At 39.5% G+C, this 24,919-nt stretch overlaps 1 protein-coding gene across 1 annotated transcript; it reads left to right on the top strand.

Moving 5' to 3' along the window:
• The first annotated feature begins 421 nt into the window (after positions 1 to 421).
• clstn3 (calsyntenin 3) lies at positions 422 to 24,104 on the top strand. The gene is made up of 19 exons (XM_004078210.4): positions 422 to 685; positions 1,322 to 1,388; positions 4,833 to 4,955; positions 6,928 to 7,138; positions 7,282 to 7,490; positions 8,285 to 8,434; positions 9,070 to 9,255; positions 9,345 to 9,632; positions 10,115 to 10,227; positions 11,936 to 12,095; positions 12,791 to 12,850; positions 12,974 to 13,122; positions 16,443 to 16,591; positions 18,226 to 18,452; positions 18,571 to 18,732; positions 18,824 to 18,969; positions 19,129 to 19,264; positions 21,971 to 22,155; positions 22,242 to 24,104. Exons 2-19 carry the CDS (start codon positions 1,322 to 1,324, stop codon positions 22,389 to 22,391), a joined length of 2,871 nt encoding a protein of 956 aa, XP_004078258.1. The 5' UTR covers positions 422 to 685; the 3' UTR covers positions 22,392 to 24,104.
• The last annotated feature ends 815 nt before the right edge of the window (positions 24,105 to 24,919 follow it).

A 24,919-nucleotide genomic window follows, 5' to 3' on the forward strand; every position in this document is an offset into this window, starting at 1 on the left:
TGGTCAGAATGCAGGTATTATTCTGAGTCACACTGGCTGAATTTTTGGCTAAAGGTGTCCTGGATCGAGTTTAGATCAGTGAATCGCATCTTTCAAACTGAACCCAAATCGAATATGAACCGTATTGTCATCTACAAATCATGATGTGAATACACCCCTACCAAAAAGGCAAAACTGAGTGCATGACGTCATCTTGCAGTGCGAGGCAATGAGGAAATGAAAATAATTAATAAATAAAGGAGAAAGTTGAAGGGGGGTCTGTAAGGGTGCTAGTCATCGTGCAGTTTGACGGATCGGTGAGACTAATTGGTGTCTGAGTCCCTGAATGAGGAGAAAACAGCCCGAGCAGCAACGGGGGGGGGTGAAGGAAAACAGAGGGAAGAAGGACGCAGTGTGGGCGGGGCAAGAAACACAGAGAGGGAGGGGACCTCAGCGTAATATTCCAACCGTTTTTTCCCCCTTCCGCTTTAAAACGACAAGAAAAAAAAAGGACGTCAGTTGGTATCGTCCTCCTCACATTCTATCTGTAAAGCCTCCTCGTGCCTCCTCGTTCTCCATCCCGGAGGATCGGTTTCGCCGTCAGCCTGCGGGGGTTTGCCGAGCCGAGCGGCAGGGGCGTGAGAGGCGGATGCTGCGAGCGTAGAGAGGCAGGGTACCAACCAGGAGCATCACCGCACTCAGCACGGTAATGTCAGCGCTGCCTCAGCCAGCCGTCCTTCTGCGACATTTCCCCCGCACAACTGGGCTGTACCGCAGAAACTTGGACGGGTTGAGCCGAGGATGGCGGCGGAAATCAGGGTGGGGGAGATGTGTGTCAGAGCCAGCCGGTAAATCTGAATGTCGCATAGGCTGTTGTTTCTGCTGAAATACAAATATATATATAAAGGGAAGAGGGGCACTTAAAATCACGCAAAGGCCTTGATTTTTGGAGCCAAAAAATCTCTTCTGACTTAATATCTCCCGCCACCCACCCACCCACCCCACCGTTTCCAGCTACACTCATGAGCAGGAACGTGCATGCTCCACAGGCTATTTAAGGCGGCCTATCTGCAAGCACATCAATGCATCTTTGAGGGGAAACCAGAATTCTCCGGAAATGCTCACTCCGTTCGGACAGAACTTATCTTCCTCCTAATCAGCCATGATGCTCACCTAATTATTAGCCGTTTCCTTTGCACAGCCACAGCTGTGTGCCGCTGTCTTGTTACTGTACTTGTTTCCTTCACTGCTGATCAGTCATTGATGCATGTACCCCCCTTCTCTTTCCTCACCCCACCCTGTTGTCCCCCCTTCTCCCTTTACTTTCCTTTACCTCCCTCAGATGGACAGAATGAATTTTCTATCCCTCCTCCTCCTTTGCTTGACTTCGGTTGCCAATGGCAACAAAGGTCAGTTCCTTATCCTTTTTTTATTTATTATTTTTGACGACTAATTGTGGAGTGTTGAGGTTCCTGTGGGTTTTCATGACTCCAGTCGACTTGATTGTTATTCAGTGCATTTGAGCCCACATGTCTGTGCTGGTGACCCATGTGCATGTGCCTGTTCTGCTGGTGGCGTGACTCTTGAGATGATAGATCTGTTTCCCTGACAGCGGCAGATTTATCATTGTAGAGAACCATGACTGATTCAACATCATTGTCTCAATGATTATCTTGCCGAAGGAAGGGGAATGTTGAGAGGGCAAAGCGGTGGGAGAGCATCTCAGAGAGGAAGGTGGAGGAGAGCGACAGAAGGAAAGATGGGGAGAGGAAGAAGAGAGGGAGCCGTGACAGGACGACATGCACGCCGAAAAGGAGGAAGAGAAAGGGAGCGAAGATGGGGTGGGGGGGTGGGGGGTGAAGGTGGTGTGTGTGAGATCAGGTGATGCTGGAAGAAAAGAGCAAAGGGGGAGATAGTGGATGTTTTGTCTGCACATAGGCGATAGAGAGGAGGTCAGATGAGGATGGATGGATGAGCGATGGAGTGACAGAAAGAGAAGGAGTGCCAAATGGGGTTGGGGGGCAGAGGGATGGAACGAGATGGTTCTCAATCTGTAATCCTGGATGTAATCCACCGGCCTGATGCTCAGATTAATGCTACATAGGAGTGTGGTGGGAGGAGGGAGGGTAGGACGTAGGGCAGGAAACAGATAACTAAAAAAATAGACACAATAATGGAGTGTGGAAGCCAAAGGATGTGTCAGGGTTGGAGTTTGAGTTAAACTTTTTGGAATGGACACGGATAATTCTGTGGCTTTTACCTCTTGATATGTCCTTAAAGCACTGAAAGAAGACAAATTTGGCCAAATTATTTCCTGTTTTGAGTAAATCTGATGACATCAAACAAGGTCATTTTCTGTTATTTAAAGTGTTGGGAAATTACTCATTTTCTTCAATGTAAAAACAGAATCTTAAGAAAGTAAAAAGACAATTCTATCAACAAAAATGGTTTCTGTCTTGCAAGAAAAATAATATTATTGAGAAAGTTTTTCAATAGAAAAATAATCTTAGTTTAAACACCCTGTCTGATGAAAATTGTGTTTTAATGTTTTTTTGTAGAATTTTCTCATGATGGAGGACATATATAAAGAAAATTAAGCTAAAAATTGCTTTTCTGGGTATTTGTTTATTCAAATCGTTGTGAATCAGGAGCAGACAATAGGTGTGACGTCGAAGTTACTACAGCAACCCACAAGCTCCCTGCAGCGCTTCATTCTGATGCATCTACTTGCAGATAAATAGGTTCATGTGCGTCTTTGTTTTCCTCGTCTGAGCTGGCATGTGGCTCAAAACTGTACAGCTGGATAGCTCCTATATTGCTCGTAAGCTAATGGGAATGCAGATGGATGATGGGAAGGGGGCGAGCTTACTCTGCACGAACAGTCCCACCCACTACTTCTAAGGAATTCTTGCTGCTCTGCTGAAAGAAAACGACGTAGGTTTATTGATCTTGGCTAAAAACAGCATCATAATAAAAGACCACTGGAAACGTTTTTGCGATAGATTTAAACATGTCTGGTGTGGGATTTTAAGAAAATGTGTTTTTGTGACTAGAATTTTCTTCTTAAGATATGAATTCTTGGTAAGAAGATTACTAATAGGCCTATTTTTAAAGTGTTCTCTGGATAGTTCAGTAACTGTCTGCAACAATTTTATTTGAACAAATTATGTAAAAGATTTTTTATAGAGAAATGTTCTTCAGGGTTTTTATAAGTCATAAAATGACCTATTTAGTTTCACATCATTAAACACTAAAGCAATGACAAGATAGATCAGGCAAAGTGGTTATATTTGTCATAAATCCCTCAATATCTAAGTTTTTTTTTTCATTGATTGATGTGCAAAATTAGTAACATTTCCACTTCAATAAATCATCTGCTTCCTTTTCTTTGTGCTAGAAAGCCGTTTCCCTGCATTAAAATATTCCCTGAAGATGGCCCATGAAATAAACAGCGCACCAAAAACACGACGTGAAAATAAAGTACATAATGTATGGGTGACGTACGGCAAATTCGTAGTATAATGATTCATAAGATAAAAGTACCAAAGCAATAAATCTTGCTGTTTAGTCTGTACGAGTGAGAGGGTAAAACATATTTATGTCCTCCAGCATGGCTTCTGAAAGGGCTGCAGACAGTATTCTAAGGAAAAAAAAGAAGAAGCAGTTGTTATGGGGGTATAAGGATGACGCAGATGACAAGCTGGAGTGAGAAACTAAATGTTTTTAAAAACAAAAAGCGCCACTCTAGATGGGGAAAAATCCACAGCATAACAGAAGTCGACATCAGATACCAAATAAAGTAAGTTGTGCCAGAGCAGGGCACTAAGCATAAGCTGCACTTTGACACTTTGAGTGCAGAAACAGAACCACAGCGCAAACAAATTAACCTAAAGTCCAGGCAGCTGTGTATGGAGTCCTGAACTGTTCATAATTAAATAAATAAATATTTAATTAAATAAATAAATGACCTTGTGAAATATTTATTTCATTAAATATTTATTTATTTAATTATGAACAGTTTAGGACTCCATAGCTGTGTGCCAATCCATGGAGTGCCACCAGAGAGAGGGCGGAGCCGTCCAGAAGAACCACGGCCAACCCGCACAGAGAAACACAAGAATGAGGAAAAACAAACAGAACTGACAGACTGTCAGCGATACCCAGCTTTCTGCTTGACGGCAGAACTGTTTGATCAGATTTTGAACCAGCAGCGTTTGCCTCTTCTCAATCTCTTCCCTCAGACCAAGACGGCAGAATTAGTTCCCCTCAGATTTTACGCCAAATTTAGCGGTGCGACAACAAAGCAAACATAACTCCGGATTTCCATCTCCTCAGCTTCTACGTGGAGATTGGGGACAACAGAGGACGGGCACTTGGCCTTTTTGTTTTTGCTCTTTGCTGGAGTGGAAAATCGTCACCCTTCTGGCTCATTAACTAGATCTTTGATCACTCAGCACAGAACATTCAGCACAAGGATGAATAATTAATCCACAATTAAAGGTTAAATTCTGGGTAAACCTCAGGCGTTTGACTGGGTTTTTCAGAAGCCCCTTTGGCAGTTTGGCCACTGATGTGAGCCTCAAATTTGTGTGAGTGAGTGTGAGTGAGGGATAACAGACTCTCTTTAATTATGCCGTCAAGAAGAAGGGAGTCCAGAGTGGTGCTCGACATGAACAGGGGGAAGGCGGTCTGTTTGGATGGGATCGGATTGTGGCCACACATACGTTGTGTTTCTCCCACTCACATGCACTCCTGCCATGTTCTCCTCCTTAATTGAGTGTTAAAAATAACTGCTTTGGTTCCCTTATAATTGTTCCATTTAACCTCTTTGGTCTCCTCTCTGTGCCGTTCAGCCAATAAGCACAAGCCATGGATCGAGACAGAGTACCAGGGGATTGTCATGGAGAATGACAACACCGTGCTGCTCAACCCCCCTCTCTTTGCTCTGGACAAAGACGCCCCCCTTCACTATGCTGGTAACTGGCTCTGAGTGTTCACATCTTACAGTGATGACAAGGAAACTGGAAGCCAACTGAATCATAGTTAAAAATGAAGAAAGAAAAAGAGGATGCAGCTTTTAACCATTAGAGATATATATCCTTGTTGATTTAATAGTAACTACGCCCCTAGTTTTTGAGCTTTCTGCCATCTCAAGCAATGTTGTCCTACAGGCTAAATATCGAAGGCAAAGTATTCACTCACAGAGACCTCCGAATCCTATTTTTAGACTGTCATAGTGTAATTCAATGCTTCATTGCAGCAGCAGTCAGCAGCACTCTGCCTCTGCAGCCTGATGAAATAAGGGGATTGTTGTTGGACTCCTAGAAATTATCTCGTACAGTCAAACTATGAAAGATTAACCTGACTTGCTAGGGGCTTCCTGATATATATATTCATATTTTTTTTTAAAAGGAGGAGGAAATTAGCTGTTTGAGCTTGGACCTGTGACTCGCCCTTAAAGATTAGCCGATGTTCATCACATTTTTTAGTCTTCTAACCGCACTTGCAGTTTGTTTTACTATTCTGCTCTGATAATGACTGCTATGTTAGATAAAGATTCACTTAAGGGATTTTCCCAGATAACTGTGTTCTCATTATTGAAAAAAATTTGGCACAGCGTATTCAGTAATGAAGACTTATTAAGTAATTTAAATGCCTCTGCGGCCACATTTTTGCTGTCCCCTATGGTGCTTTATCTTTGGATTGTGTCCTATTTTAGAGTCTATGACCACCTGGGAGTGGACAGTTGGAAATAATGGCTAACATATCCAGATATATTTTACTTTGTTGTGCAATTCCATTCCCAGAGCAGTTTTAATGGTGCAGAAAATAAAAATAAAAGTATCATGTACTGATTGTTAAATAATCAAGAGGCTGGTCTTGCAAAAAAAAGAGGGAAAAGAGGTGCTCACAATGCTTATTTTTAAATGTTTATTAAAATATTTGTATTTGCACACCATTTTAAAGGTTGCATTTATTGATTGGATTAACTAGCTACTGATCAAAAAACTGTCATGGGTTTATATTTTCTGGAATATGTCAAAATCAGACAGGATTTTATTGTAAAAATAGAATGGCACATCTGAAAGTAATTTTAGGAAACACTCACCATTTGTCCTTGAACAAATCCAAGTTGCAGCTGAAATATGAAAAAGAAACGAGATTTAGAAATGTGCCTTTTATTCCTGGCCTGCGTTGAGCGAAGTGGAAACTGCAACTAAATCATGGATTTCAGATCCCAAGAGAGGAATAAGGAGCATCTCTCCTGTTGTCAGTGAACACGTGAAAGCAAGCATTTATAATGGTGGCACACAGTATCTTTGACTTTTTATGTTTTGCAGCAACATGGATTTTTGGTACAAGGGTGTGGATGTGTAACTGCCTGCTTGTAGTGCAGGTGCTGCACAGCAGCAATCCATGTGATCTTACTGTCTCTGAAAAATGACACAACGCAGCACAATCAGAAACAAATTGTTACCACTGTTGACTTTCTGTTGTGCTTTTTAAATTTTCACATCTTATGTTTAGTTTATAGATATGCTTACCTTTATTTTGGAAGCATGTTATGTTATTCTTGTGCAGTTTTAGGTGTAATTTTCAAAATTATAAACTGTATTAAAGGAGAAGGAAACAAGCTTATTTTAACATTAAAAAAAGCTGCCAAACCAGCATGATCTTTTTTTTGTTCCTCTTAATATTTTACTGTAAAAAGACATTTTGTGGGCAAAGATGTGCAAATGCACAATAAAAAAAGCCTATTGAGCATTTCAGTGCTCCAAACTAAGCATATTTGTGTCATGAGCTGGGCAGGTTTTGTCTAAATTACATTAATAATTAAAGCTTTATACAGCATTTATACAAATTCAAATATTATTTTCTGATTTCTGAGTGTTGCTTCTCTCATATTTGGATGAATGTTTTCACTTTTTTTTTTCCTGCTCCACACAGGTGAAATCTGTGGCTTCCGAGTTCATAATGGCCCTCTGGGTTCGGGTACGGTCCAGTTTGAAGCAGTGGTTCTGGACCGCTCCACCGGTGAGGGTCTGGTCCGGTCCAAGGAGCCACTGGATTGTGAAAGCCAGCGCGAGCACAGCTTCACCATCCAGGCCTATGACTGCGGGGAGGGACCCGACGGAGTCAACAGCAAGAAATCCCACAAGTGAAGAACCTTCATGTTCTCTAAAGGAGCACGTTTTTAAGCGTGTTTAGCGCTATAAAGACAATCCTGACATCACTGTTTCATGTTGCTGCTTTCATTTGTGTGTGTGCCTGTGTTTGTCTCTCTTCTGCCCCCACCCCCAGGGCCACGGTGCACGTTCGTGTGAATGACGTCAATGAGTTCTCCCCTGTGTTTGTGGAGCGCCGCTACGAGGCCTCGGTCCCTGAAGGACGCCTATTTGATCGAATCGTGCGCGTGGAGGCTTTGGATGCCGACTGCTCCCCGCAATACAGCCAGATCTGCTTCTATGACATCATCACTCCCAATGTGCCCTTCGCTATTGACAATGATGGTGAGAACTTCAGTCTGTCGCCAATACATTGGCGACAGACTATTTATTGCTGTTGCTTTTAGCTTCCAATGCATGGAAAACACGAATTTGGCGTAATTCATGAAAAACATCAGTTAAAAATGTTATAAGATAAACCTGTGTGGGCAGCCAATAGTTGTGTGAAACCTCTAGAACAGCTGTTTGCTTTTTTTTTGGTAATCTACTATTTTTCTTTTTATTACATACGTGTATGAAATATTTTTTTAATAAGACAAAACAGCTAAAGAGATTTTTTTTTAGAAATTAAAGGGCTTTTCAGACTATAATGAGGTTTTTTTTTCTGAGTTGGGGCGGATGGGTGCTGCGTGAAAGAGAAGTATAGTTTCAGCCCCCAACCTCTTACGAAATTTCTTTTCTTCAACGTTTCGGCTCTTTTTCCCCTTCAGCTTTTTTCTCTCCATGCCAGAGCATCTTCTTCCTTACCCATTGTTTTTTCCAGCTGGCGTGACAAATGTGGGCTGCCTTTTAAGAGATACATGTTGTTTATTCACCTTTATCTCTAAAAGCAGGAAAACCGCTCATTGCACCGCAATTACTCTTCCTCCACTTTTTTTGCCAGTTCTCTTTCCGCCGTCAAATAGAGTGCACAGAGAAAGGAAGTGTCTCTGTTAATCTAGAAGTGTTATCATTATGCTTTCAATTCCGCTGGGCTTTTAATCACACCAGCTTGTTGATGACTAACCCTCTATTTCTATTTTCACGTTTTTTTTTTTCCTTTATGTCAAGTCCTCTCTTTGTTGCTCTCTGTTTCCTAGGTAACATTAAAAATACTGAGCCATTGGATTCAAAGCAGCAGCATGTTCACACCTTCTGGGTGACCGCCTTCGACTGTGGGAAGAATCGTGCTCAGGCTGACGCCCAGGTTGCCATTACGGTCAAGCCGTCCTGCAAACCTGGCTGGATGGGTAACAGATGTTCCAGATAGTTCTTGTCCTGTTGCAGCTTGGTTCCAGAGATCATTTTCTGCAGCCTCCAGATATGGACTTCTCATTTAATTTGCTGAACAAGACGATCACTTTGATTTCGAGCCTGTGTGGGCTGCCATTACATTTTTGTTACTTTAGATCAAAAGCTGATTTTTTCAAAGTGGGTCGCTGGTTTAGATTAGAAATATTAAAAGAAGGGGATTAATTAAACTGTGAGAATAAACTTTTAGATTAGAGTTGCTGTATTGTAGGCAGTATTTCAACATCCTTTGTGATCTGTCTCTGCCTAAATCAGTGTCACACACTTTACAATGGGGGGAAATTACAATTTTGTTTGGTATTTTGTCTTCAAGGTTTAAGCCTCCTTGGCTTTGATTCTCCTGAAAGTATGTTCAATATTCTAGGCATTTCTTCAAGGAAAGATTTTAAACCTGTCGTAGTTTTAAAAGTTTTGCAAACTGATGCAAGTTACTTAATTTTTATTCTTCGTTTTACTATATTTTATGTTATTAACAAATGATCATGTATTATATATATTTATATTTATTCCCCTTTTTATACCAATTATGATAAAAGGCAAAAGTTGTGATCTTTTTTTTTTTTTTTTTATTCAGGATGGACCAAGCGTGTGGAGTACACACCTGGATCAGGCAGTATCCCTCTATTCCCCAGCCTGCATTTGGAAACATGTGAAGAGACTGTGTGGAACATCCAGGCCACCGTAGAGCTCCAGACTGGCCACATTGGGAAGGGCTGCGATCGAGACAGCTACTCTGACAGATCTGTGCGTCGACTATGTGGTGAGTTCTTCACTCATAGAACTATAAGATGACATATAAAGTAATTTTATTGACATCGATGCCTATGTTTGACTTTTTGTTTTTGTCAGGTGCTGTCAGGGGTGAAGTCGACCTCCTCCCACCTCCATCACCTGCAGCCAACTGGACCGCTGCTCTGCCAACTCTCCCTTCTTCGGACTCATCTTTAGTCTTCTCCTTTAACGGATCCAACCATGTCGCCGTTGTACCTGATCCAGTTGTGTCAGCGTTGTCCGGCGATCATTTCACTCTCCAGCTGTGGATGCGAAGGGGTGGAGCTAATATTCAGCCCGCAACCACTCAAACCCGAGGAAGTCGTAAAGAGGAGGAGATTATTGTGTGCAGCACCATGAAGAATGGTATGTGTCATCTCATACATCACCTGTGTGGTTTCCCAAGAGTTTCAATATAATTCAAAAGGATAATTTGGTTGGGAAAGGTAAAAAAAATCTTAATTTTAATTGGGCACTATTTCACAATGAAAAGGGAAAAAGAAGTTTTAACAAGGTGCTACTGAGAGAGGATCTTGCCCCAAATCTGTTCCGCTTGTGCAGCCAAGCGAACAGCAAAGACACTTTGAAACTCTTTAACTGAACCAGGCGTTTCTTTTTGTCTTTCTTTCTTTGTTTTGATTCTGAAAAACAAAGTTATCGACCAACCTGCTCTCTTGGCCAAATCTATTACCAAAAAGACACCCCCAAAAAGAAATTCATGATTCCCACATCTACCTCTCTAGATATATACCTGAAAGAAAATTGGATTATATTAAGACATTTTATCCAAACTACTCAGATTCTTCAATTATCTCCCACTTTTCTGCTTTCCCACTCCCATCCTGCAGATGACTCGTACTCTCATTACTCGCTCTCTGTCCACGGCTGCCGTCTCTCCCTCTTCTACTGGCCTGATGTCTCAGCTGCACGGCCTGTCAAGTTCTTATGGAAACTGGAGCAGGTATCCAGGGAACTGCATCTCCAATAGTTTCGATTGCATCAGTTCTTTCCTGTTTCTACCTTAAAATTAATTGCAAATGAACTAAACATTGATTTGAGTTTTGTTTCCTTCTTTTGTTTCCTTCTGTGCCATATGAAGCATATTGACTGTTCCTCTTAAAAGATGTAGCTGTCATGCTACTAGCTAAGAGGAACTCTTTCTCAAAAGACCTTTTATAAATATACATTAAAGCACAATTATCTGCATCATCAGTGGTTTTCACACATGCCTGCAGAACCAAAACTGTCTCTTGGCAGCAATTTGTCACAGAGTGCTTGTCTTGCATAAAAGGCTCAGTGCCGTGATCTACCCTGTGTAAACGTTCACAGACAAAAACACAAAATATCCTGCAGCATTTGCAGTGTGCAGTTTTAAATTGATGGCTAATTGTGACTGATGTATTTAGAAATTTCCATGACGCATAAGAATGAAGCAAAATAAAGTCCCTTACTTGCCGCAGATTGGTTTTAACACATTAATTCAGCTAAAAACTTTCATATTTAAAAGTTTGGAGATTAAAAAAAGTAAAGTTTACAGAAAATCCCCATCTGCTGTAAATGTTTGTTCCACTTACTGCTCCACCTGCCACCAACCTATATTATTTACATCCATATGTGTTCAAGAAAAAGGGTTTTAAAGTAAAATAAAAAGGGCAAAAAAGCATTTTTAGAACCTGCTTAGTGTGCATTTGTGTTCATGCGTGCAAATATTACATGGTGAGTGATGGAGGAGGAGTTAAAGCCGGCTTGTTTTGACTGAATTTTTGGGTTTCAGACAGATTGAAGTAGCTTGGATTAAACAAAGCCGGGCTGATACAGAAAAGATTTGTTAGATCCCTCTGTCTGAACAATGTTATCTGGTTAGCCCCATCTTTCTTCTCTGCCCCAACTTTTTAATACCCTTGTTACTGCTGCACTGCTCCTGTCTGACAGCATTAAAAAACTACTATGCTGAATTGTTTAAATTAGCTCAAGTTCTCTGCTTTAGGGCAATTATTGGCTTTTTTGCCTTGTTTCAGTCTCCAAATTATTTTGTAGGGTGTTACCTTATAAAATGGACTTAATAATGAAGGCATTTTTGTGTTATTTTTTTTTTGCACCAAGTCTTTTTATTGATTTTGTTTTTTGGAAACAGTACAAAACATACAACATGAAACAACATAAAACAACATACCCCCCCCCCCCCCCTCCCTCCCACTCTCATTGTACCATTCAGTCTCAAGTCTTGCAGAAGCTTAGACACCTGGCGGGACACAATAAAAAAAAAAAAACACCTATTCACATTACAAGACCAGTCACAGACATTTTTTGGCAACCATGACATCCAAGTTTCTCAGATGCTCCAATATAGGATTCCTTGTTAGATAGAACCTCTGCACCGATCCCTTCATAGAGGATCGAATTTTCTCCAGCACCAAAAAGTGCAGAAGGTCTTTCAGCCACATGTTGAAGGTTGGAGGGTATTTTTCTTTCCATTTGAGCAGTATGAATTTTTGTATTTTTTCTTTGAATTTATACATTTATTAGATTTACGTTGACTTCAGTTAAATGTTTTTTGTTTTCCCAGTAAAGGATTTTTGCAGATAAAATTCACACAAATAAAGTATTTCCAGAGGGCAGCAAGTACTGTAAGTTTTTTTTATTTATTAATAGCTCTGTTTGTCCAACAGGTGTGTGACAGCGAATGGCATCATCTTTCTCTCAGTGTCCAGTTCCCCTCCGTGACCTTGTATGTGGATGGTGTGACCTTCGACCCCGCCCTAATCCATGATAACGGAGCTATTCCTAACCCAGCACCCCGCCAAAGGATGTTCATTGGAGCCTGCTGGGGTAAGGCACAGATCTGTCTGTCATTAGGTTACATCCTAATGACAGATTTTCTGAAATGTTTGAACGCTATGAGCCACTGCTTTGCACTATGTTCTGCATTTCTCCAAAGCGTCCTTTGAATCAAATATTAGAAATGGCTGGCTTTAATTTATGGCAGGCTACAAACCCCCATGAGGCATCTTAAGAAGACATTGTGTGTGTGTGTGTGTGTGGGTGTGTGTGTGGGTGTGTGTGTGTGTGTCCGTCCCTTTATTTCTCTCATCATGGTTGTAGCATTTGTCTCTAAAGGCTAATAATATCACCGACTTATCAATTATTCAGAACTGCAGAAAAACACAAGAGGAGACAGCTATCAGCCACTTACAACCAAAAACGGGTTAAAATGGAAAACTCTGGCTGCCAATTACCAGTCAAAGTACACACACATTCACAGTCCCCGTCTTGACGGGTCTGCCGTCACCGCAGCAGCAGGTGCTAGTAGATAATGAGGTGATGCTGCCTTTTTGAAGATTGCCTTCAATTTATTTGCCTTTGGAGGCTTGAGTTATTTATTTATAAGTATTATTCTATCTTTTCACCTTTTCATTTCCTCTCACTGCCTTTTCATAGCTCAAAACACTCCAGTGTGTTTCTGTGCACCTCATTGTGGGTTGTTTTTCTGCTCCCCTTTGTGACTCCCTGCCTTTCCCCTCCAGAGCCTGAGGAGAAGCAGAAGGAGATAGTAAACAACACAATTCCGGAGAGCAAAGATGCAGGTGACCTTTGTGTTTTGTGTGGTTGTCAGAGGGATGATGCCCTGCTTTGCTCTGTCATTACTGGATTTGTGTACAAATTACAATCTGTGTGATGCTACACTAAATGATGTGTTCACTATTTAGTGAAATACGTTGGAGGGTACCACGGCCTACTGTCAGGGGTGACGGTGCGCCCTGGGAGCGTGGAGCCTCATAGCGTGGTGGAGTGTCTTTACGCCTGCAGGGAGGGCCTGGATTTTGGAGACCTGGAAACTTTGGGCTCTGGAATGAAGGTAGCATTTCTGAAACATGTGATTATTCTCTTATTTTCTTTCTAAATTTTGTGATTTGCCTGAGGGGGGGGTTTAAAAACAAAACAAAATTGCGTTAAGCAGTTGTTGATCTTTCATTTGCCTCTTTATTTATTTCTGTAGTAGTGTTTATTTTTAACTTTAAGTCGTGCAACAATATCTTTTTTCCTAATTAGTTTGAGCAGAACAGTCAGATATTATGTTCTTTTAAAAAAATCTACATTTTTATTCAAAAAAATTCTTATTTGTGAGCAGATTTAGTGTTGCGGCCTTTTAAAAGCATTCTCACACTGAGTCAAGTTTTCAAAAATGAAATGAAAATGGGTCCATGTCAAATCTGGTGTCACTATCACAGCTTTTACTCTGTAATTTTTCAATAATTCTAAGACTTACCAGGGACAAAAATAAAGACATTTTTATCCAGGCACAAAAGAATCTGAATGCCATGGGAAAAGCTGAGATTTTAGACCTTTGAGTACTATGCAAGAAGCTTAAGTGCTGAAAAATAATATTGAGATACACCAGTATAAGTCTGCAAGTAGAGAATATTGAGTCTGGCAAGAGAGTTTTGAGAAGAAGTACAATAAGAAGTACAATAATACCACCTCTAAAAGCTTTTTATGTGCAATCACAATCATAGAGCTCGTTAAGCAGGAAAGAAAAAGAAAAAATCAATCCAATGCAACCAAGTTATCCTTTTAAATGCAGATATAGAAAGTAGTTGGAGCCAAAATCTAAAAAGTTTAATTATTTTTACTAAATATTTTACTTTCTGATAGTAAGCCATTATTTTCTATCACTTTTTCCAAAACCTTCAATCGCCATTAAAATATGGATTCCACAGTCAAAGCCAGAAATAATCGAGAACTGTCGGTGCTGTCTGAGGCCGTTATAATTTCTTACATTTTGAGTTTTATAAACTTTTAGGATACACAAACCATGAAGACATTTCTGTTATCCAGAAAAGTTAGATTACTGGATAGTGTCTTTTTCTCCGCACATTTGAATATTTCTTTTTTTAGCTGTTAATGGATGGCTGATTCATTGCAGTTAAGTTGCCAAATGTTTTTGTAACCTTCACTTGTTAAATCTCACAGGTTCTTCTTCTGTAGGTAATTATAAGTCATGTGTAGGCACAGTGACACCTTTATTTAGAGAGATATTAACTGTTTTTGTGGACTGAGAAAAACTAAAAACCTTAGGAAGGGTGTTTTAAATTCTTTAGAGATTGAAAGTAAAATTAAGTCATTGCTATGCCAAGAGTTCTGCAGCATTCTCTAATTTCTTTGCTCATTTTTATATTGCATGAATGAGGTTTTGCACAATTTAGGTCTTACCATCTTGAAGAGACCTGAAAATTCAATTTGATGCATAAAAGACAGGCATAGGACAGGAATAGTTTGATTTAAAGTTTCTTGTTTTGTGGCGTATCTTTTGCAGTGTGATGCAGGGCAATGCCTTAAAGTGAACCAATGATTTGTGCTCCAACTTTTGTCAGTCACAGTTATAAGTCTTATGGAGTAATAATGGGTTTGTAATTGTGATGAATTTGTTTAAGTTAATGAAGCTTTTTTGTTTAACTTTACTGATAACTGAGCAAAATAAAAGGTAAAAGGTTTAGGTTTTAGAATGATCTTAAAGCACAAATTCTATCTCCTGCTGCACAACAGGTCTAGTTGTTGTTCAGAGAAAAAGAAAAAAAATCGGATTCTACGTCAATGTTGCCATGTCAATATTTGATAGTCAAAGGAGAAACGGCTGACGATGCACCAAAGTCAGAATGAGACATAATGTCATGTTTGCCTGGCCTTTCTTGGATTTTTAATTCAAGTAAAATTGCTGCAGCAGGAGGATCTTATTTGACACAGGGTGTATTTTATTTTGAAAGGAGCTTTCATGCTGTTACAAGTAGAAGTAGTACAAATTGTTTAAAGAACAAAAGCCTTTTATAATTCAATGATTGTAAATATTTAAAAGCAACATAAAGGCCACAAAACATAAATAAACTGTATTTCTCTAAGCGGCAAAGTGAGACTTTGCAGCTCTAGATGGGTTTTGGTCTGTAAGAAACTGACCCAGCTGGCTCTCTTACTTTTGTAAGTTGCAGACCCCTTATCTATAAAACACAGTGGTTCAGTCTTTGTGTTTCTCTGTGTGTTAGACACCGAGACACACCACTAAGTTAAAGATTGGTGGTTGAAGGTGAAGATGCACTGAGAATGTGTTGCAGAAGCTAGAAACTGTTCAACTTAAACCTCATATGAGGAAAAAGTTTGGCAGTTATTCTTTGAGGTTCTGATATAATGAAAGTGAAGTCTGGAGGGAACTGCTGCGGTAGATGAGGTAGTCAAACGATAAGCAGGGCTTGCAGGCAGGTGATGCTTGCCATAATTCCTGAAGGGATTGAATGTTGTTAGGATGCTTAGTTTCATGTGCCTCTGCAGCATCACTTAAAGACTGAGGACTTTCGTCTCTGTGAAGCAAGCTAGGCTATCTGTTTAAAAAACAATCAGAGGGCGTATTTAAGGAATTGCTGTTTTTGATTTTTGAGAAATGTGTTTTTGTTCTCACTGGAGCAGATCTTTAGCTGTCATCAATGTGACAGAATGTGTGCTGGAATCTGTCCAACCTTGTTTGGTGGACTGGGAGAAAGCCTAAAAGCCTAAACTGTGTTGTTATTCTTGTCCCGCTTGAGGTTCTTTAGAACGTTTAAGACTTTAGGCTTCAGTCAGTTCTGTCCCCCAGCATCATTTTATATTCATTTCATGTGTGATAAACTCAACCAAGGCTGCTCTTTGTCTCTATTGTGTCTATAAACCTGTATGGATTCCAAGGTTTATACAGCCAAATGGACAAAAGGTCAGCATCCTGACCAATTGCCTCATATGTCAACGGTGGAGAGATATGCAGCAAACGGAACTATGAGAACTGAAAGGTCCAAGTTTGAATACATTCATTTTAGCTGCAAATGCTAGAAAGATGTTTTCAGTTTTGTAGTCAGTGATTTGCAATGATCGAGTTTAGGCACCCGAGGGCCTCATTAGTGTGTCGGGGGTATAATTTAGCAGAAGACTAAAAGGCAAACCAAAGCGCAATCAAGATTCTGCCAAGAAGTAGATGTTTTCAACTTTATACTGTAGAGTGTTCCAAACACTAAAAAACTGCAGTTTTTCTGTGAAACTGTGCAACATTCTTCAGGAACAGGAAGTGTGAGTGAGTTTGAAGGTGATCACATTGAAAATCCAAGCTTTTTCTGACACATTTAGCTGTTGTATGGACTTTAAAAGAGTTTGGGTTTGCAGGTCCATGTGAACCCGAGCCAGTCTGTGCTGGTGCTGGAAGGAGACGACATTGAGAGCTTCAATCGCGCGGTGCAGCAGGTCACCTACAGGAACTCGCTTCGATTTGCCACACCTGGTGTCCGTCCACTCAAGCTCACCACTTCACTGAGGTATTAAAGCTCTCACAAACATGTAAATGAGCACCAGTAAAACAAATACAAAGTCTGTTGTTTTAACATCATCAATACACATCTGATGTGAATTCAAGGCCCCCCCAAAAAAATCCCATCAAATGGAAATGACAGTGTTTAATATTATATTTTCTTAGTATTGAGTATTCATTCAGCAGTCTAAAACACTGCTGCTGTCTGCTGTGCTTCTTCAACACTGACTTTATCAAATCTGGACTTTACCCAGCCATGATAGTGATTAGTGCTGCATGAAAGAGATTATTATATGAAGAATAAACAGAAGATAGCAAAGAATGATCTAACCTTTTCTAACATTTTCCATCAAAGTAAATGTGGCTTTGACAGACCATCAGTAAAAGTTGTTGCATTTTTTTTAGTAGGGTCTTTTAGTTGTTTCAAAAACATAAACAAAACAATGAACCAACTAGAGGGACAAAATAGGACGCACATGTAATTTTGACCTTTGATATTATAAATGGTGTGCTATCAATCCAGGATTCAGTGAGCTAAATCAGCTGGAGGTAAAAAAGCACACAAATTCTGTTTCTGGGTCAGTGCTCAAAAACTGCGTCTTCTTTGGCTGTAGCAGTCACTTTAAGTGAGAAAATATGAATGAAGTCAGTGAGTAGAGTCCAGACTACATGTTTCTCTCATGTATTTTACGGTTACACTGAAACCAGCAGCCTGTTCAGACACTGTTTACTATTTGGAGGAGATGCAGCATGTTTGTATGAGTAAAAATAATTACCAGGCTGACGGTCTGTTGTTAAAATCTTAAGGTTTGAAGGACATAGACTGAGGTTCTTACAACTTGTTCTCTGTTCAAATGTAGATTTTTTTTTCCCTCCAGCATATGTTATTAGTGAATGAAGATTAGTCGGATTTGAGGGCAGGAGTTACCCAGATGGCAGAACAGCAGGCTCTTCTGGAAAGGCTGATAGAAGCAGCTGCTCCCCCCTCATAGTGGAAATATAGCACGCTTGCACAAAGACACAAACATCTTAATCAGCTTAGTCCCTTTTCCACATAGGATGGGGAGTTTTAGTGCCAGTGCACAAGCATATGTTGACAGTTGTCCATCAATTGGATTTGCTTTAACTGAGAGCAAAACATTTCTAAATTTATGTTTAAATTCAGCTAAAGGTCAATAATAATTTGATAGGAGTGGAAACCAAGCTTTGGCAAATCTAAAAAAAAAGTCTGCAGAGATTCAGAAATATGTTTTAAAACATTTTTCTCTCAGGTTTTAACAAAAAAAAATTAACTTTTTTTTCATATCATGACTTAGCAAGTTCTACTAACCAGGAATCAGCATTAAGCCTAAATGCAAGCTTCCCAAAGCGATCATAATGCTTCCTAATGGGAAGCTTGTGATTCACCCTGCAGTCTGCCTTCCTCTTGACACTCTCTCACCAGCTGCCACCCAACATTTCACACTCAGATTAAGGCCCATAAACATGCAGTGACCCAGTATGGCACTGCTAAATGTGACAATAAACATCCAAATGAGTGAAACAGCCAAATCTAAAAGCTGGTGGTTGTTTTTTCCAAGCATAAACTATGTATTTTTTTAATTTATTTTTTTATGTGTGTTTTTGTTGGCTCTCTGATAGATGTTTCAATGAGGAGAGCTGTCTGACTCTCAAGCAACTGGAAGGATACCTGGTGGTTCTCCAGCCTGATGCTCCACAGATCTCTCTGTCGGGGGTCGGACCTCATCTGGCACGCCCAGCCCCTGAGTTTGAAGGTTCCACAGGTGTTCCCCTCTTCCCTGAGCTCCGTATCATCTGCTCTCTGTCACATGCTGTCAACACAGCAGCACAGGGGATGGAGGGTGGAGGTCAGTCATCCTTTTTGACAAACGTGCTGCATTTTTTTCAGGTCATTTTGGGCAATTTTTGATTTAGAAGCAGTAAAAATGTATTCATATTTTGTCTTCTTTTTATGTTGCCCTTCAGCTTTGATGTCGGATGCTGTAGCTCACACTTTGGATGGCTGTGAGGTGCAGCCTTTGGGGGAGGAGCTAAACCCAGAAAGAGAGGAGCTTATGGTGGACTTGGATGTTGTCAGAGAGAGAGGACTTGAAATCATCAATACTACAGCTTACATTGCCATCACAGGTACAGATTCATAAAATAAACTTTCAGTTTCAATAAATAAGCGTTTACACTTCTTTTTGCTGGGATCACATCCATCCGATTTCTCCCTCAGGTGCTGAATCCATCTCCGTGTACGAGGACATCCTTCGCTCGATCCGCTACCGTCTAGCCAAGGGCTCTGCTCGCTTTGAGCGGCGGTTCCGCCTGTCTTGCTCTGAGATGAACGGCAGATACACCAGCAATGAGTTGACTCTGGAGGTGACATCACTCACACAACAGCTTCAGAACCATCTGAAACAGTACTCTTGAAATAGCTTCTGTGTGAAAACCAAAAGGGGGCTGAGCCAGATTATATTGTGATATTATGAGATTTTACAGTACAAGGTTAACATTTGTGTTGTTGTTTTCCTCTTTTAGGTGAACTTTCTTCACTCTTTGGACAGCCTTTATCACCCCTCCCACCTGCTTGCCTCCCAGCAGCAGTTTCTCCATCCATCCCACCATGCTGGGGAGCTGAGTGGACACAACCTTCCTAATCCACACCGCAACTCTGGTAACATTGACTTCCGATATTTTGTCCGTGTGATTTTTTTTTTTTATTGCTAAATTCCCTTTAAACCTTTTATAATTGATTCAGTTCTTTTGTAGAGGGAAATGAAAGTTGGAAAAAAAGATTCAAATTTTTGTCCTTTTTTTAAGCAGATAACAACCTGTAAAAAAATACAATTACTTCTTGCAAAAATGTTCAGTTAAAAAGGCTTTTACTTGAAAATGACTAAATTCCAAGAGTAATCAGAAATTGAACATATACTGCAGTTGCTGAGCTTTCAAGGTACCAGTCTAAAGGAAAAACTAAGAACATGAGAAATTTGGAAAAACATGTAACTGTCTTTGTTGTCAGTGAAGAAACTTGGTATGTGAGTTTAAAATGAGACTGCAAAAAACTAACGATGAGGGTGTTGCAGAAGTCAGGGTGCCTAATCGGAACAGCAGATGATGAAACCCGAACTGACTTGCAGTTAGGTCTTGGATTTAGGGTTTGTCTGGGAGACCAAGCAGGTGAGCAGGCAGGTTGGCAGGCAGGCGCACAGGGCTTTGCTGCAGAGGGGCTCAGCATCTCCGAGCGACATTGACAGCTGGTTTTAGCACACAAACATCAGAGAGCTGACGCATACACAAAATCTAGAAGAATCCCTGCAAGTCAAAGAAACGCACGGGGAAAATGATGAACAAGGCCAGCCAGCTGTGGACCAGGCACACATGAGTGAAGAGCAGTCAGGAACACTGCAGAGGCTGATGACTGATCTGTTCTTGTGGGCAGGTGGAGAGAGGAGCTACAGATAAGATGTACCTGTGCTTTGACCTCAGATTAATTATAAGTTGGTGTTCAGTTGGAACTTGCTATAGTCTAAGATGTATACTGATATAACTGATAATTACGGTAGAGAAATATTGATTTGTTCATCTCAAGTTTAAAACTTGATATACAAAATGTATTTTCTGTTATTTCAAAAATCCTCCTTTTTATACAAAGCTTTGTTTTAAAAAATAGAAAAAAAAATTGTAAAAATACCTACAATATAAAAGTATAGTAAATATATTATAACATCGATTAAGTGCATCCTAAGCAATTAAAATCTATAAACAACTTACAAAAATGCAATAAAATGAGCTGTACTTGAAAGAAAAAGATTTTTAATAAACATTGTTAGCAGTTTCTAAAATTATTGTTTAATTAATATATGTTTCAGATTGAAATTAGTATTTGAACACCAAATTTATTCTGTTTTCTCTTATCCACTAATGGGGCATTTAAAAAGGTCAAAATATCTGTGTTAGATTTTGGTTGCTTTTGGCAGTTTGTCACAAGTACTGCTGGGAGTTTCATGCCTAAATGCAGAAAACTCTGTGATTTTGTTTTACTTTAAACTTATAAGTAGTTTAATTATTTTTTTAATTATTTCCATATTACTGTCATAAATGCCCCTTTTTTGACCAACATAACGTTTTTAACCTTACATGTAAAACTGACACAGTTGATACAGTCAATGAGAATTTCCGTGTTTATAAGTTTATAATATATTTTAAAAAAGAAATTACAAAGTGACCTGTGTGTTTGTTTTAACCTCCTAATTCCGTCACCATAGAGAGGTATTTTTAGTGCTACTCCAGAAAGCAGCACTCTTCATGTCGGCTTCAGCAGTTTGTTCTTCCAAACCACTTTCACCGTCTGCATCTGGTTTGGTTTGAATCCTCTCTAGTTAACAAAACCTGGAATAAGCTGAGTGTGGTTTCAGATTTTGGTATAAAAGCATAGAATGGGTGTAGCCTTCAGCCAACACACATACACGTCCAGTTTGTCTTAAAGGGGGCCTAAAGTTAACTTTTTGGAAAAGTTTTATGTGTGGGAAAACTATTATAAAGCAACTAAATGTATTGTTATAAGAAAAATAAATATGTGAGTTTACTCTTAAAAATTGCAGTTTAAAAAAGGTAGAAATAAAGATTGATGCATTCTAAGAAAATCAATTAATCGACTCTGGTAAAATTCCTTCCTTGTCTTCAGACTCTGTTGCTTCCATGTGAAGGTGAGCTGCAGCAATTCAATCAGAAAGGGTCACAGTGCCAGAAAGCAGAGTGAATCATAAAAAGGTTACAGTCACCCCTTCAAAGGAAGGCCATTTTTTTAACATTTATTCACACTAATGACACATGCCTGTCACAGAAATGCTCACAAATCAGAAAGATTGTGTGAAGGAAAAATCATGTATCATTCTCAAAGGGCACTGATGCTTTCAGGCCTAAATAAAGCCACAAAAATGACTGGAAAGAAAAATCACAAGAAGAAAAAAGAAAAACACCAAAATGAAACAAAAGCTGGCCATTAAGTTGGATGGGTTTCTATTATTCTATTAATGGAACCAGTTTTAGTCATTTTATCAAATTTTAATTATTTACAGATGAATTGTATACTTGTTTATTTTTTTTAAATTTATACTTCACTGTTGTCCACATATACTTTTTAGTGAACAGATTCTTTTTACTAACAACAAATATATTTTGTAGACAATTGAAGATAAAATAATGCTGTGATCGTAAAATTAATGTAAGGAGTCTTCAATTAAATGTTTTTGGCAGGAACTGTTGTTTTAGCTGACCTAAACCAGCTTTTAATTATGGTTAAACTGTGTTTTCCTTTATGTTTTGTCCATTTTGTATACATATATTTTAAATTAAATTTTTTTGTGCACTATTATAGTGGTACCAGGAGCAGCCACTGTCATCATTATGGTGTGTGTGGGTTTTCTGGTTGTCATGGTGATCCTGGGTGTCTTCCGAATCCGTTCCATTCATCGCCGAGGTGAAAGTACAAGAGGCGGAGCCAAAGAGGGCAGCGGTCAATGGGACGACTCTGCCCTGACCATCATTGTCAACCCAATGGAGGTTATAACAGTACTTTTACGCAGATGTGATCAGAGTAAAATGTTTTTTCGATGTTTTTTTAACTACACTTTCTTGTGTTCTCATAGTCTTATGAATCTCGTATGGGCATCTCTGCCGACACGGAGGGTGAGGGGGAGGAGGATGAAGAGGCAGTGGAGACGCCTGACGACGCCAGCGATGATCAGCGAATCATCATCAAGAAGGAGGGTAGAGACGGCAGCGCCCGTCGCTACTGAGCCACGTGCATCTCTGCGCCAGTTCTCATGGAAACCACAAATCAGCTCACCAGTCACACACTTCAACACTTTTAGTGTCAACAACTGCTGACACCCGTGATCAAAGGAATGTATGCTTACAAACACTACGCACAACACAGTCACTGTAATACACCCCACACTCATTGCCATATGTGACCTGTAGCCAACAACAAGCTGTTGTTGTCCACCTAAATGTTCAACGGCACAATGTAAACAACTAATGTAAATGAAGAGCTTGATGAAACCCCACCAAACTTGTTTGTGATGCACCAATTCTGAATCACAAGATGCTCGTGTGTCTGTATAGTGTCATTTTGGTTGAAAAGGACTGAAATAAAACATCTAGTCTAATATTTGTTATTAAAAACCAATGAAACTTTTTCCAAATATAAGCTAGAACAATTTGCAACAGGAAGGCATTGAGTTGTGGATGACGACACATGCGTCTCTCTGAACTTTTTGTAAAACTGCATTGGGAAGTCTGTGCACAAGCTCGTATTTTTCTTTGCGACCTCCTCCGACACATTCCTTTACCCTCAAAGAGTGAAGACATCAAGTTCAGAAGTAACAGCCACAAAAACCTTAAATCTGGCGTACCTGTAGGTGTTCTTCCCTCTATTGTGAGATTAGTTTACTTCTTCAGATTCAAGCTACGTTGTATCTGAGTCTCCTGACAATACTGAAACGCTTTCTTGCACAACCCTCACTCAAGCTGGCACTTTTTCAACACTCATAGAATACAAAATGAAACTTCTTTGTTCAATTCTGAGCATTTACAAAGTTGCATTTTCTACAATGAATTGAGTTAAAACTGCAGCAGCTATCATGCAGATAGACTCTCTCCACAACACTGCTCTACATGGAAACACACACTCCATAACATTACCCCTCGCTGTTTTCAGAATGTCCGCTCAGCTTGGGCAGTTTTGATTGTATTGATTGTAATGAACTTTCTGTATATACAATGAAGACTACTATGATGTTATTGATATTACTATTATATTTTGCATCCACTCTTTTACTGCACATTTTTGAGAGGGAGCAGATTATAATTTAACATTTTTCCACATGAGGAATCACTTTTCAACTCAAAGAAGTAATATAATAATGATAAATAGTAGTAGTGATAAGGATGATATTCCCATGGCTTGATGAGTGTCTCCTAATTTGTGTGTAATAATGTTGTAATTTATGAACCTGTCAATATCTGAGTCACAAAAAAGGAGAGCACATTGTTGTAAGACTTTCACTCATTTCAAGGGTTTTTTCCCCCATTTTTTTGTTTTATTTGTTGACCATATTTTATGTTGTTTTCATTACTTCTAGTAATTTTGGTTTAATAAATGTACAACTGTGTGCTTGTCATTTTTACCTTCCCATCACGCTCCACTCGCCTTTTCCCTTCACCTCTCCATCACTCTCCCTCTGTGTCTCTTGCTGTCTGTGTATCCTATCAATGTGCAGTGCTAAGGTTGTCAGTAAATAAAGCCTCTTGTTTTTGAGTGTGATGTTAAAGAGCCAATAAACATTGCATTAATAAATAACTTATATTAATACTATGTTACGGTTTGGAGATTTACCTGTGATTATCGATACACTGACAATGTGGATTAAGCTGACTAATTGTTACTGAGAAGTGTCAGAAAACATTACAAAATTCATAATAAAAGCCACTATATGACGTCTCCATGAGAAAAGTTTCCTTGCTAGTGTGTGCATTCACTGAAACTGCCACCCAACAAAATCCCAGTATCCATATTAAACTTATTTTCCTGTTAACACACTAACACAATCACTTTCACTTTAACCCTTGTGCTATCTTAGATGACCCCACCCTTACATTGACATGTTCTCCCTACCATGATAAAGGTGGAAAGATTTCATGTAATTCATGGACACCAGTGAGGTTCACAAATCATTGAAGAAAAAAGGTTCAGCGCACTCTCTAGTGGGTCTAGATGACCCAACACCCAATGTTAAAGTGCCTAGGATAGCACAAAGGTTACATCACCTAAAGCAGCAGACAGTATGTCTTATTATATATTATATTACAGTCTTTTACTAGGCCTGCACAATGAATCGCAAATTTATTGTTATTGCAAGATCAAGCTGTGCAATATGCATATTGCAAAAGTCCGCGAAAATTGCAATAAATGGTTACCTTATCTTATGCCAGCGTGAAGTATTTAATGAATCAAATAAATCTCTTTATGGATTTGACCAACCGGATGGACGTCTTCATGTTGTGGTCCAATCGGATGGAGCCCTTTTATGTTAGATGTTCGCCTCCTATGTAGACGAGGGTCATTTGGAGTATAATTTTTAAACTGTTCCAGTGAAATGGGATAGATGTTTTTGGTTGTTTTGCTATTTGTTCATGTACCGCAAGTAATATCGTCATCACAATATTGATCACTAATACTGGATATTGCAAGTTTTTCTGATATGCAGCCCCATGTTTTACCTATTAGATTGTAGATGAGTCGTATGCATTTTGAATTGATATC

The sequence above is a fragment of the Oryzias latipes genome, chromosome 16 (assembly GCF_002234675.1).
Source record: "Oryzias latipes chromosome 16, ASM223467v1".
Lineage (NCBI taxonomy): Eukaryota > Metazoa > Chordata > Actinopteri > Beloniformes > Adrianichthyidae > Oryzias > Oryzias latipes.

What these genes read in the sequence shown, in the direction of transcription:
- clstn3 (XM_004078210.4), top strand. Translation starts at nt 1,322, where the DNA reads ATGGACAGAATGAATTTTCTATCCCTCCTCCTCCTTTGCTTGACTTCG. An exon ending in GGTTGCCAATGGCAACAAAG is followed by an intron (nt 1,389 to 4,832) that starts GTCAGTTCCTTA and finishes TGTGCCGTTCAG; the next exon opens with CCAATAAGCACAAGCCATGG. An exon ending in TCCGGAGAGCAAAGATGCAG is followed by an intron (nt 12,851 to 12,973) that starts GTGACCTTTGTG and finishes TTCACTATTTAG; the next exon opens with TGAAATACGTTGGAGGGTAC.